General features: G+C 50.1%; 1 protein-coding gene across 3 annotated transcripts in view; it reads left to right on the forward strand.

Moving 5' to 3' along the window:
• Positions 1-14,271, forward strand: part of TNRC18 (trinucleotide repeat containing 18) — an 85,373-nt gene that overhangs the window by 57,616 nt on the left and 13,486 nt on the right. For all 3 annotated transcript variants that reach the window (XM_047713171.1, XM_047713173.1, XM_047713172.1), the window contains 2 exons: positions 1,304-1,555; positions 11,852-12,282. In XM_047713171.1, the coding sequence (XP_047569127.1) occupies positions 1,304-1,555; positions 11,852-12,282 (683 nt within the window). The remainder of the gene's footprint in view (positions 1-1,303; positions 1,556-11,851; positions 12,283-14,271) is intronic.

Below are 14,271 nucleotides of genomic sequence, written 5' to 3' on the forward strand. Positions count from 1 at the left end.
GAGTTGGCTGGCTGTGTCTGCCCCTCTCCATTCCCTGAGCCCTGGCATTCCCTGCCCAAGATAGAGCGGGGGTCGGGTGGGGTGGGGCATGGGCCACCTCCTTATGTCCCTTCTGACTGCTGCAGAGAGTCGCCTCTGGCCTTGCCTGGCCCTGCCCTGGGCTAGTGGCCCCCAGAGCTACCATCATGTGCCCAGCACTCCAGGCAGAGTGAGCAGGTGTCCCTGGGCAGTTAGCCCCCAGTGCCCTCGCCTGCCCACTCTCACGGGGTGAGGCTGTCTCCCCGGGAAGGTCAGGAGCAAGGTTGTAATCTCCCTGCAGTCTCTGTTCTTGATGGAGAGCTTGGTTCATGTGCAGGGAGCACCCCCTTCCAGGAGACACTGGGTGACAAGACAGCCAGGGAACCCTGGGTTTGAGTTCTGCCTGAGTGCTTGGCCACGCCAAGCCTCAGTCCCCCGGTGCAGAGTGAGGTGAGCTGACCTGTGTGCCCTCCTCCCTGGCTCCCCGTAGGTCAGGAGGCATAGCCAGCTTATGGCTCCCTTGGCCCTGGGGACAGCGGTTTCTTTTTGTACAACAGGCTGGTCCTGTTTCTGTTTGGTCCTTGTTCAGCCTGCAAAGTGCTTTCTCCTTAGCTGGGTGGGTGGGTTGGGAGGACCGGCCCATGCCACAGATGAACAAAAGTGTTCCCAGAGGGCCAGGATTTACTCCAGGCTCCCCAGCTTAGGGGAATTGCTGGGAGTCAACTTTGGACCCCAGAGCCTGCTCAAGAAGAGATCGAACTCTACCTTCTCCTGTTACTAGCCCCAGAACCCATGCCCCGCCACCCCCACCAGGCCCCTGAGTCCCCAGCACCCTCACCCCACCCCCTCTCTGCCCCTCCCTGGCCTCCTCTTTCCTCTTCTCCTGCCTCCTTTCAGCCTTCATGTTGTACGTCGGGGCGTGTGTGTGCGTGAGATGGTGGAGAGAGCTGTCTCCAGTCCTTGTCTGTGTGTCTGTTCCCTTCCCCACGGCACAGGTGCATGTTGGTGTTCCCCTTACAGAAACCCTCTGATTCCCAAAGCTGCTGCCCACCTCTGGGCTGTCCGGGATGCCCGCGTCTTGGGCTTGCTTTGATGGGGGCACTGGGCCATCGGCGGGGGTGGGGGGGATCTGTGGGCTGGTATCGGAACCACCCCCGGCTGATGAGGAGTGAGGTTCTAGGCTGGAGCCGTGCACCCCTCGCTGGTGCTCCGGCTGAGTCGGGGCGGTGGGGGGCGGTACCTGCCGAGGCCAAGGCTCTGACTCGCCCCCTGTTTTCTGCACCAGATGAGAGCTCCGAGGAGGAGGAGGACGAGGAGGATGAGCTGGAGGAGGAGGAGGACGAGGCCGCCGGCGGCTATAGGCTGGGGGCCCGAGAGCGGGCCCTGTCGCCAGGCCTGGAGGAGAGTGGGCTGGGCCTGCTGGCTCGCTTTGCAGCCAGCGCCCTCCCCAGCCCCACAGTGGGGCCATCGCTATCAGTGGTGCAGCTGGAGGCCAAGCAGAAGGCGCGGAAGAAGGAAGAGCGGCAGAACCTGATGGGTAAGTACGTACCGGCAGGTGGCACTCAGGGACACCACTGTCCTGTCCTGCAGGCCGGAAACGGGCTTGGAGAAGGGTAGGGGCAGAACTGGGGGCTGGGGGAACCCTGTCTCGTGGGCCGGCCCCATGTGAGCAGAGTGGTACTGGTACTTGCCCCAGGAGGGGTTCTGGAGCTATGTAGGCTAACCTTCACTGTTCATGCCCCTGACTTCCCCTGTCATAGCCTGACTCCCCCATTTTAGGTGCCTGGTGATAGGTAGCTCCAGGAAGCAGAGAGGCCTCAGGTCTGCACCGTGGGGGGCTGTAGAAGCCCAAGGGAGGCCGCTCCAGGCAGGGGACACTCAGGCTGACCCATGAGAGAGAGGTGGGAATCGGCTAAGCATACGTAGAACTAGAGGTACAGGCCCGCCAAGTCTGGGCATTCGAGGCGGTTCACTTGGTGAGATGGGCATGAGGCCTGGGGTTGGGACCTGGAAAAAGGTCATCACTGTGGGTGGTCGTGTGCCATATCACTGTTAGCTGTGCTTACCGTCCCATTTCCCTGATGGGCAGATGGAGACAGCTGGCCCTCAGGCTCGGGCAGGAGGCTAGGCCTTGTCCTGGCCTCACTTCCTTCCTCTTTACATCCCCAGTCACATGCCTGCCTTCTTGAGACAAACGGGACCACCTTTTAGGCCCACCCCATTCTCGCCTGGCCAAGTGTCCCCTCATGGGGTGCTGGGGAGCATGTGTGTTCAGGGTGTGCACTCACCTGGCCTCAGCCTGGTTAAGTCCTCGGCCTGGCTTTCCTGCCCTTTTCTGAACCTCTGGGGTCCATGTGAGGCCCTCTGGCAGGGGCTGCGACAGGGAGAATGAGCACTGGGGTGCTAGCCTGTTCTACCCCCTGGGTCTCCCCCAGGTGCCCCTGGCTTCATGTCCTGCAGGCTATAGGACAAAAGCTCATTCCTATGGTCTGTACCGCCTCATAGGACCTCATTTCTGGGGCAGCCTCACAGTCTTCAGGCCCTGACCTTGCCTCTTTCAGCTCTTGCTTCTCCCTCCCTTTCATCCCCACCATGTCCTGCCATTGTTCCCTGGGGGATTTGGGCCTGGCTCTTCTGGGCAGTGGCGCTGGCTTCCCTTCTGCTTACTCCTCTTGAGTATTTTTCATACATAAGCAGTTGGAGGGCTCTTAAAGCTCAAACTTGATCAGACCACTTCCCCTGCTGAGAACCTCTGACTGGTTCCGTGATGTCCTGTGGTCACGTGCCACCTGTCTGACCCCTTCCCCATTAGGCTTGTGGCTACCCAGAGAGCATCATCCTGTCCACAGCCCCTGTCCTCATCCCTGAATGCGTCAGCCATCTTAGAATTCGCAGACTTCTGCGTTTTATCCAGGTTCTTGACTGTATTGGCAAAGAGTTCCTCTTTTATACTTTGAAGTCTGAGGGGTCTGTAGTGATGTCTCCTTTATCATTGTCAAACCAGATAATTTGTTTCTGCTCTGTTTCTTGATCAGCATGGCTAGAAGTTATCAATTTCACCGATTTCTGCTCTTCTTTATTTCCTTCTCTTCTGGTGTGTTGCCAGCCATTTCCTATTTTTTAACGTGCAGGCTTAGGTAATCAGCTTGGGGTGTTCTTTTCTTGTGGAGACATTAGAAGTTCTCTCTGAAGCTTGCTTTAGCTGCGTCTCACGTGTTGTCTCTTATCCTTTTTTCATTATTAATCTCAGTTCAACACGTTTCTTAACTTGTGATTTCTACTTTTCATTCAGTGATGAGTTAGAAGTATTATTTTCCAAATATTGGTGGGGGTTACTTGGTTATTATATTACTGATTTCTAATGTCATTCCATCTTGGTTAGAGAAAATACTCTATAATTTCAGTCTTTTAAAACTAAAACTTTGAGGGCATATGGTATTTCATAGTAAATATATCATGAACACTTAAAGAATGTGTATTCTGGGGCGCCTGGGTGGCTCAGTGCGTTAAGCCTCTGCCTTTGGCTCAGGTCATGATCTCAGGGTCCTGGGATCGAGCCCTGCATCAGGCTTTCTGCTCAGCAGTGAGCCTGCTTCCCCCTCTCTCTGCCTACTTGTGATCTCTCTCTCTGTCAAATAAATAAATAAAATCTTAAAAAAAAAAAACCCTAAAACTTTGAGGGCATATGGTATTTCATAGTAAATGTATTATGCGCACTTAAAGAATGTGTATTCTGGGGCGCCTGGGTGGCTCAGTGGTTAAGTGTCTGCCTTTGGCTCAGGTCATGATCCCAGGGTCCTGGGATTGAGTCCCTCATCAGGCTCCCCACTCAGCGGGAAGCCTGCTTCTCCCTCTCCCACTCCCCTTGCTTGTGTTCCCTCTCTCACTGTCTCTCTCTCTGTTAAATAAATAAATAAAATCTTAAAAAAAAAAAAAGCGTGCGTATTCTGATGCCATTATATACAGTGCTCTGTAAATCATTCAGTTCTATCAGGCAAGGCAGTGTGATCGGAGGTGTTAAGATCTTGTGAATCTTTGCTGGTTTTTGTCTAGTGTTACCAATTGCTTACAGATGGGTATAAAACCTCCACCTGTGATTGCAGGATTTTCTTTCTCCTTGTAATTTAATTGTATAGATGTTTGCTTCCTGTATTTGAAGCTCTGTTATTAGGTACATATATACATTTATGATTTCCTGTTTTCCTGTTAAATTGGTCTTTTTATCATTACAAAGTATTCTTTCTATCTCTTAATATGTTTTGTTTCGAAATCCCTTTTATCTGGTAGTAAACAGTCACTTCACCTGTCTTAGGCTTCCGCTTCCTATTTGCATGGTATATCTTTTCCTGGTCATTTACTGTCATCTTACTTTCATCTTCATATGTATTTATTTAAAATATTTTATTTATTTATTTGACAGACAGAGATCACAAATAGGCAGAGAGGCAGGCAGAGAGAGAGGAAGATGAAGCAGGTTCCTTGCTGAGTGGAGAGCCCGATGCAGGGCCCAATCCCAGGACCCTGGGATCGAGACCCGAGCCGAAGGCTGTGGCTTTAACCCACTGAGCCACCCAGGTGCCCCTCATCTTCATATTTAAAGTGAGTCTCTTACAGACAGCTTAACAGTTGGGTCCTTTTCCTTTTTTTTTCTTTTTTTAAAAGATTTTATTTATTTATTTATTTGTCAGAGAGAGAGAGAGAGAGAGAGGGAGAGAGAGAGCACACACAAGCAGGCAGAGTGGCAAAGGCAGAGAGAGGAGGCAGAGAGAGAAGCAAGCCCCCCACTGAGCAAGAAGTCCGATTCAGGACTGGATCCCAGGACCCTGGAATCATGACCTGAGCCAAAGGCAGCTGCTTAACAGACTGAGCCACCCAGGCGCCCCAGGGGAGTTTTAGATTCATTGCAAAATTGAGAGGAAGATACAGAGATTTCTCTATGTCCCCTGCCCCCCTACCACATGCACAGCCTCTCCTATTATCGACATTATCCCTCCCAGTGGTTTCACTTGTTACCACTGAGGAACCTACAGGCCACAGACGTGTCACTGTCAGCCAGAATCCGTAGTTTACGTTAGGATTCACTCCTGGTGTTGTACAATCTGTGGGTTTGGACAGACGTATGTAGGCACCCCTGTACTGTCATACAGAGTAGTTTCACTGCCTAAAAGTCCTCCGTACCGTACCCACCCCTTCATCTGTCTCCTCTCTGCATGCCTGGCAATCACCGATACTCTGTCTCCGTAGTTTGCCTTCTCCAGAATGTCATGTCGTTGGAATCATACAGCCGGGGGGCTTTTCAGATTGGCTTCTTTCAATTAATCATATGCATTAAGAAGTTTCTGCATGTCTTTCGTGACTTGTTAGCTTGTTTCTTTTTAGCTCTGAATCATATCGCATTGTCTGGATGGGCCACAGTTTGTTTATTCCTTCACCTACTCAAAGGCGTCTGGGACATCTTGGTGACATCCGAGTTTGGCAGTTTTGACCAAAGCTGCTATAAACATCTGTACACAGTGTTTTTGCATGTGGATGTATGTTTTCAGCTCCTTTGGGTAAATACCAAGGAGTGTGACTGCTGGATCACATGGTAGAAGTCCTTTTGGTTTTGTAAGAAATTGCTGTAATGTCTTTTGTTACAAAGTGGCCGCCCCATCTTTGCATTCTTTTTTTTTCTTTTTTAAGATTTTATTTATTTATTTGACACAGAGAGAGAGAGAGCACAAGTAGGCAGAGAGGCAGGCAGGGGCGGGGGGAAGCAGGCTCCCCGCTGAGCAGAGAGCCCGATGTGGGGCTCAATCCCAGGACCCTGAGATCATGACCTGAGCTGAAGGCAGAGGCCTAACCCACTGAGCCACCCAGGTGCCCCTGTGTGGTGGTATCTTGTTTGAATTTGCCTCTCCCTAGTAACATGACGTGGGACATCTTTTCGTTTGCTTATTTGCCATCTGTGTAACTTGCGGTGACATGTCTGTTAGGATTTTTGACCCACTTTTTAAAATTGGGTTGTTTTCTTAATGCTGGATTTTAAGAGTTCTTTATCTGGTTTTGGAAAACAGTCCTTTATCGGGTGTGTCTTTTGCACACACTTTTGCAAGTGTTTTCTTCTAGGCTGTGGCTTGTCTTTTCATTCTCTTTATAGTGTCTTTCACAGAGCAGAAATGTAAAATTTTAGGAAGTCCAGCTTCTGTGGATTGGTCCTTTGGTGGTGGTATATCTAAGGGTTCACTGCCAGACTCAAGGTCATCTAAATTTCTCCTACATTATCTTCGAGGAGATTTTGAATTTTGCATGTTAACTTTAGGCCTGTGATCCGTTTTGAGTTAATTTTTTTTTCATTTTGAGTTAATTTTTTTTTTTTCATTTTGAGATAATTTGTAAAGGGTGTAAGATTTGTTACATTCTTTTTTTTTGCCTGTGAATCTCCACTGGTTCCAATACCATTTGTTGAAAAGACCTATCCTTTTCTCCATTGTATTGCCTTTACTCCCTTGTGAAGGATTATTTGACTATATTAATGGGAGTCCATTTTTGGGCTCTCTTCTGTTCCATTGATCTGGTTGTCTTGTCTTTGGCTGATAACTCGATAACTCGTTGTCATGATCACTGTAGCTTTATAGTAAGCCTCGCAGCTGGGTACTTCCAGTCTTCAGACTTTGTTGTTCTTCCATCTTGAGCTGGCCATTCTGGGTGTCTTGAGTCTCCATGTAAACTTTGACATTAGTGTCTTGGTATTCACTTCTGGGATGTTGTGAGGAATTGTATTGAATCCATAGCCCAAATTGGGAAGAATGAACATTTTGACAATATCAGATCTTCCTCTCCTTGAGCATGGAAATGATTTTTCATCAGGGTTTTGTAGTTTTCATCCCATAGATCTTGTGCATATTTTGTTAGATTTAACCTAAGTATTTCATTTTGGGGAGTGCTAGTGCAAACAGTATCGTGTTTTAAATTCCAAATTCGACTTATTAATTTCTAGTATGTAGGAAAGTGAGCGACTTTTTATATATGAAGGTTGTAAAATGCGACCTTGCTGTAATGGCTTATCAGATCCAGGAGATTTTTTTGGTTGACTGTGTGAGGTTTTCTACATAGACTCTTATGTTGTCTGTGAACACAGACAGTTTTCCATCTTCCTTCCCTGTCAATATACTTTTTTTCCCTTGTCTTATTCCATTAGCTAGGACTTGCAGTATGATACTGAAAACTGTCTTGATACTGAAAACAAGGACATCCTTGCCTTGTTCCTGATCTCAGTGGGAAATCCTCTAGTTTTTCCTCAATAAGTATGATGGAGGGTTTTTATGGTTCTTCTTTACCAAGTTCAGGAAGTTCTGTTCTATTCCTGGTTTAGTGAGAGTTTTTATTATGAATTTGGGTTGGATTTTGTCAAATGCTTTCTATTAATATGATGAGATTTTTTTCTTCTTTGGGCTGTTGATGTAATGGATTATAGTAATTGATTTTTGGATGTTGAACAATAAATCTCACTTAGTTGTGGTGTATAATTTTTTTCGTACATTGTTGGATTTGACTTGCTAATATTTTGTTGAGTATTTTTTGCATTTATGTTCATGAGAGATACTGGTCTGTAGTTTTCTTGTATTGTCGTCTTCTGGTTTAAAACTTCTGGTATTAGAGTAATTCTGGCCTCCTAGAATGAGTTGGGAAATATTCCCTCTGCTTCTATCCTCTGGAAGAGATTGTAGAGAGATGGCTTAATTTCTTCCTTAAATGTTTGGTTAAATTCAACAGTGACCTCATCTGGGCATGGCATTTTCTGTTTTAAAGGTTATTAATTATTGGTTCAATTGCTTTAATAGATAAAGGTCTACTCAGATTGTTTCTTCTTGTGTGACTTCAGACCTTATGGCTGGATAATACTGCATTTTATGAATGTACCACATTTGGTTTACCTACTTAATGGGTTTTGTTTCCTTTTTTGGGCTGTCATGAATAATGCAGCTGGGAACATTGGTGTATATGTTTTTGTGTGGACGTGTGTTCAGTTGTGGCTACAGATCTAAGGGTGCACTTGCTGGGTCATTTGGTAACTTGGTATTTAACCTTTTGAGGAAATGCCAAACTTTTCCAAAGTGGCTGTACCACTTATATTTCCCCCAGCACTCTGTGAGGGTTCCCATTTCCTCCCTAGTTCCTCCCCAATACCTGTTATTATGTGTCTTTTTGGTGATGCCTTATTTCTTGGGGAGGAAGCCATTCTAGTGGCTGTGCTGTGATCTTTCATTGTGGTTTTGGATTTCTCCTGGTGATAGGAGGACCCTTTCTTATGCTTAGCAGCCCTTTGTATGTGGAGAAATGCCTATTTAAACCCTTGACTGACTTCTTAATTGGGTTGTCACCTTGTCATTGAGTAAGAGTTCTTTGTATATTTACCTATAACGCTCTAATTAGAAACATGGTTTTGCAAGTATTTTTTCTCCCATTCTGTAAGTTGTCTACAGTTTTAAATTTTGATGACGTCCAAAGCTATCACTTGTACTTCTGGCGTTTGCGTCTTAAAAAAAAAAAAAAAAAGGATTGCCCAACCCAAGGCCAAGATCCAGTCCTGTTTGCTCCTAAGATTATGGTTTGTGACTTACATTTCGGGCTGTGATCCATTTTGAGTTAATTTTTGTGTATGGAGGGATGGAGGGCCTTTTGCCTGTGGACAGCGTTGTCCCCATATCCTTGTGTTGAGAAGTCCGTTCTTTCCCCAGTGAATGGCCTTGGTGCCCTTGTGGAAGGAAGATCGACAGAGCATAAATATGAAGGATCATTTCTAGACCCTCTGTTCTAGTCCATCAGTGTAGACGTCTGTTCTTAGACCAGCAGCACAGTCTAGATTACCACAGGAATCTTTGTAGGAGGCTTTGCGATTGGGAAATATGAGTCTTCCATACTCGTTCTTTTTCAAGACTATCTTTCTGCCTCAGAGACCCTTGCATTCCATATGAATTTTACAATTAGCTTGTGAATTCCTGCAAAAAAGCCCACTGGGATTATGAATAGGAATTGTGTTAAATCAATAGGTCATATTGGGGAGTACTGGCATCTTAACAGTGTAAATTTTTTGATCCATGAACATGAGATGTCTTTCCATCTACTTATGTGCTTAATTTTTTTTCAGCAGTGTTTTGTAGTTTTTACTGTACAAGTCTTGCACTTATTTTAATTTGTGAGTATTTTTTGATGCTGTTGTAAATCGAATTCATCTTCGCAGTGTTCATTGCTAGTGTATAGAAATACAAGTAATTTTTGCATATCGATCTTGTATCCTGCAACCTTGCTGAACTCATTTGTTCTAGTAGGTTTTTAGTAGTAGTTTCTATAATATAAGATCATGTCATCTGCAAATAGAGATAGTTTTATTTTTTGCTTTCAGATGTGTATACCTTTTCTTTCTTTCTTTCTTTTTTTTTTTTTTTAAAGATTTTATTTATTTATTTGACAGACAGAGATCACAAGTAGGCAGAGAGAGATAGGAGGAAGCAGACTCTCTGCTGAGCAGAGAGCCCGATGCGGGGCTCGATCCCAGGACCTGGGATCATGTCCTGAGCCAAAGGCAGAGGCTTTAACCCACTGAGCCACCCAGGCGCCCCTTATTTCTTTTTCTAACCTAATTGCCTAGGCTAGAATCTTCCGTATAATGTCGAATAGAAGTGGGAAGAACAGGTATCTTTGTCTTCTAATCGTAGAGGAAGAACATTCATTCTTTGACCATTAAGCGTCATGTTAGCAGTGAATTTTTGTGGACGTCTTTATCAGGTTGAGAACATTTCCTTCTGTTCCTGGTTTGAGTGATTTTATCTTGAAAGAGTGTTGGGTTTTGTCTGTTACTTCTGTGTCTGTTGAGGTTGTTTGTGTGTTTTTTTTGTCCTTAATTAATATGGTACATTACATTGATTTTCTTATATGTCGAACCAACCTTCTGTTCCTGGAATAAATTTCACTTGGTCATGAGTATAATCTTTTTTTTTTGTATGCTTCCCGATTACGTTCATCTCTGTTTATAAATTGTATCTTCCTAAGGGACTGACCATTTAATCATTTAAATATGTCCTCCTCTAACGATTTTTATTGTAAGGTCAATTTTGTCTGATACTTAGTGGAGCTCGTTCAGCTCTTTTTCAGTTGCTGTTAGTGTGGTTTATATCCTTTCCATCATTTGACTTTTAGTCTCTTTTGTCTTACCCTTCTGTTTTATATCTCTAGTGCTTTGTCGGGTCTGTTCTTCCTTTACCGCCTTATTTCTTGGGGAGGGGGCAGGAGCACAGTACGCTGGGTGGAGGTCAAGGGCACGGACTCAACTCCCTGCTGTGTCACCATGCGGCCTTGAGGCCTGGGCACATGCTCCTGCTCTCTGGGCTTCTTGCCTTTCCCCACCCCAGGGCCCTCCAGAGAACACGCCCCCCCCACGCACCGTTCTTGCTGCCCCACTGGCCTCGTCAAGTATTTAACCTCCAACCTTACTCATGCAGTCCCGCTTCCCTCTTCCAAGCACGTGTCCACTGTCCATCACTGCCCTGTCCGCCCGGCAGTCCCGCGCCCTAGGTGACGCCCCTGCAGTGTTGGATGGGGTCTAGGTTTTCTGATGGTGTTCTGTCGGAGGCTGCCATCAGGCAGGGCCTCATTCCGTTACACCCAACAGCAGAAATCCAGCCTGCGTTTTATGGCCTGCACCCCTAATCAGCCATGAAAGCCCCCAGCTGCCTCCCTGTGCAGTGGGAAGTTTGTTAACAAAAGATTAATTAGTGGCATCGGTAAGCTTTGCCAGTGGCTCCCTCCCACGGAGTGTCCCCTCCCAGCCCAGCCCACTGCCCTGGCTGCCTCTGTTGGGTGATGGGGCTGGGCCTCCCAGAGGAGCCCTGGAGGACAGGCTACCAGCTGCCCCGGGGTCAGTAGGCCTGGGGTAGTGAAATTAGGGATCTGTTTCTGTGGGGCCGAGCAGGATTGGATAGACAGATAAGGGTGAGAACCCAACAGTGGGCTGTGCGCCTGTGTCGATGAAGTGTGGACAGAGGACTCCCCAGGGTGCCAAGTGGACCTTCTCAGATAGGAGGCTGCAGGTGTCCAAGTAGAGGCCTGGAGAGACATGGTGCTCCAGGGCCCAGCAGTAGCTCAGGTGCAGGTTTGAAGGGCTGGAGAACAGCGGGGCATCGGGAGAAGTTTGTGTGTAAAGGAGCCCAGCAGCTCCAGGCCTGGATTGAGCCCTGCCCCTTGTCTGTGGGAAGGGCTGAGCCTCAGGTGTGACAGGAGGGGGCCGGGCCCCAGGGCTGCACGAGTTCTGGCAGGGCCTGTCCTCTAAAAGGGAGTGGGTGCCAGGGACCTCCCATCTCTGAGAAGCGGCTCCAGGAAGCGGAGAGAGGCCCCATGGGGCTCGGGGATTTCATGTGGGCTTTCCAGCTGCTTCCTTGCGGGTGTCAGGCCCTCTCTGGCCTGCCCTGGCTTCTGGGATTCCCACGGGGCATATAGGAGGCAGAGGAGAAGCTCATGTGGGGCCAAGCAGGAATCTTCAGGGTCCCTGATGATATTCTTATGGGGGTTGGTGCGGGGGGATGAGGAGGGAGCAGAGTCTGGGCAGCCACGGTGGGGGGAGCGGGCAGTTTGGGACAGCAGTGGGGCCAGCAGGGCCTGCTGCTCGGAGGCGTGTGGCCCCATGAGTCCTCCCCCTCCTCCTCTGGGCCTCAGGTTCTCCTCCTGGAAATGAGAAGCCTCCCTTGGAGGAGGGTGGGACCGTGGCCTTCTGCTGGCAGCCAGGGCGTCTGGGTGGGTGGGAAATGGGGGTGCCGGGAGCCCCTGTCCACAGCCGCTGCCCTCGTCCCGCATGCAGGCACGGAATTCGAGTACACGGACTCGGAGAGTGAGGTCAAGGTGCGGAAGCGGTCGCCTACCGGGCTGCTGCGGCCCAAGAAGGGACTAGGGGAGCCCGGGCCCTCCCTGGCCTCCCCTGCACCTAGCGCCCGGGGCCCTGGTCCCACCAGCCCCGACAAGACCAAGCTGGCGGCAGAGAAGGGGCGCAAGACCCGCAAGCTGCGGGGCGCCAAGGAGCCCGGCTTTGAGGCGGGGCCCGAGGCCAGCGATGACGACCTGTGGACACGGCGGCGGAGCGAGCGCATCTTCCTGCATGACGCCTCGGCCGCCGCCCCAGCCCCCAGCAGTGCCGCCCCAGCTGCCACCAAGCCCAGCCGCTGCGGCAAGGGTGGCCCGCTGAGCCCTCGCAAGGACACCAGCCGTGCCAAGGACAGGAAGGACCCCAGGAAGGTAGGTGCTCGGTGCAGGGTCTGGGGGTGGGGTGTGGCAGGAAGGGACCTGGCCTCACCCCTCCCTTACAGGGGCTCCCTCCCCTCCCGTCTCAGGGGAACACCCTCCTGTGGGAGCGAGGTGCAGGGACCCCAAAGGAGAGCACTGCTGAGCCCCCCACCCCCCACTTGTGATAGGTAGGCACTCGGCGTGCTTCTCCAGCAAGGGCTGTGGTACGGGTGCCCGTCTCCAGGTCGGAGTAAGTGCTGTCACCCCAGTGAGGAGCTTGAACCATAGGTCAGGGTCTCTGCGGTCACGGTCCTGTGCTACATGGCTGATTGTGCCGCGGACAGAGTCTGACTCTTGTCGATCCTCCTGTGGCGCATGGCTCCCCCCAACCACCTGCGGGATTCTTCCTGAATTGTCTGCCTGGGCTCCCCAGCTGGAGGATGCTTGCTTTCTGAGCTCTCTAGGACCAGGTGTACTGCTCCCGTCCTTGCGCAGGCTGCTAGGAAGCTCCTGGCCCGCTGTCTCCCCACAGCCGTTGGTGTGGTTGCGTTCAGGCCTAGCAGCTGGCAGCTCAGCAGTGGCCTCTGACTCCGGCCTCCCCATCCCCGACCCTGATGGAGGGTGATCTCTCGGATAACGGTGACATTCTACAGGATGTGGTGTTGAGGGATGAGATTCGGCACTGATTTCCTGTAACGGGCCAGTGAGGCAGGTGCCGTGTTCTCAGGTCCTTGGTGGTGATTGTGCTCACCTGTCTGTCCACGGCTGAAGCCCCGTCAGCCTTCCCCAGACCTTGGAGGGAAGGTGCTGGATACTACAGAATGCTAGTGGTGGTCTCACTAGGTGGTCAGCCGTAGGGCCCAGGTGGCCTCTCACCCCTTTACCACTTCATACGTCCTTTACTGGCAAAGGGAAACTGTGCTGTCTGCTCACGACCCTTCTAGCACTGACTCCCTGGAGTTGGCGGAGGGATGCGTCCCACAGGACTGCCGCCCAGCCCAGCCCCTCTTCTCACGCCAGTCCCGGGCTTCAGCTTGGCCCCGAGCTTCTGGCGGCCACACTGGCCATGTAGCGGGGGTTCCCCGGACCCACGGCTCAGGGTCAATGATTCCCCAGAGCAATGCCCAGAACCCGGGGGGCGCTTTCCTTACTGTGACAGTTGATCAGGAAGCATACAGTGCAGCCACAGATGGAAGAGAGGTTCAGGGCGGTGGAGGACGTGGCGCTTCCTGCCCTCTGCAGGTGCTCCCAACCCAGAAGCTCCCTGAACCCCTTGCGTAGGGTTTTTTGGGGACTTCTTCACTTTGGCAGGATTTTTAACTCAGTCTCTGGATCCTCTCCCCTCCCCAGAGGATGTGGGGGGTGGGGGTCGAGCTCAGAGTTCCTGGCTTCTCCACCTGGCTTGGTGTTGCTGGGAAGTGGCACCCATCCCAAGGCTAGCTGGGGGCTAACCCACAGTTGCCTCATCAGTACAAAAGGTGCTCCGATGATCCGGGACGTCCCAAGGGGCTTAGGAGCCCTGGATCAGGAGCCAGGGGCAGAGACCAAGAATGTATTTCTTCCCATGTCCCCTATCACGAGACCCTGTGAAACAGGTTACGCGTTATTAACTGGACTTCACAGGTGGCCTTGCTCCCTGCCAAGGTCATGGCTGCTTATGATCATCCAGGCTGAGCTTTGAATACCCTCTAGGCCACACTGGCCCCTGGGCCCTTGGCCAGGACACGGCACCCTGTGTTGGGGAGGAGCGCAGGGGCTCACTGAGCCCAGCCTTCTGACAGCACAGTGAAGGCCTGGAACAGAGCAGGCAAACTGTTGACCGAAGGAGGACGGAGATGCCCGTGGAATCCCCCCCAGGACCAGCCAGTGCTCGTAGTTTTGGGAGATATACTTCCATATCCTTCTGAGACTTGTACATTCCTGTTTGCCATCAGCCTTATTTTACCCTTCTTTTCTTTTTTTTAAAAGATTTTATTTATTTATTTGACAGAGGGAGAGAGA

Source organism: Lutra lutra, chromosome 18 (assembly GCF_902655055.1).
Source record: "Lutra lutra chromosome 18, mLutLut1.2, whole genome shotgun sequence".
NCBI lineage: Eukaryota > Metazoa > Chordata > Mammalia > Carnivora > Mustelidae > Lutra > Lutra lutra.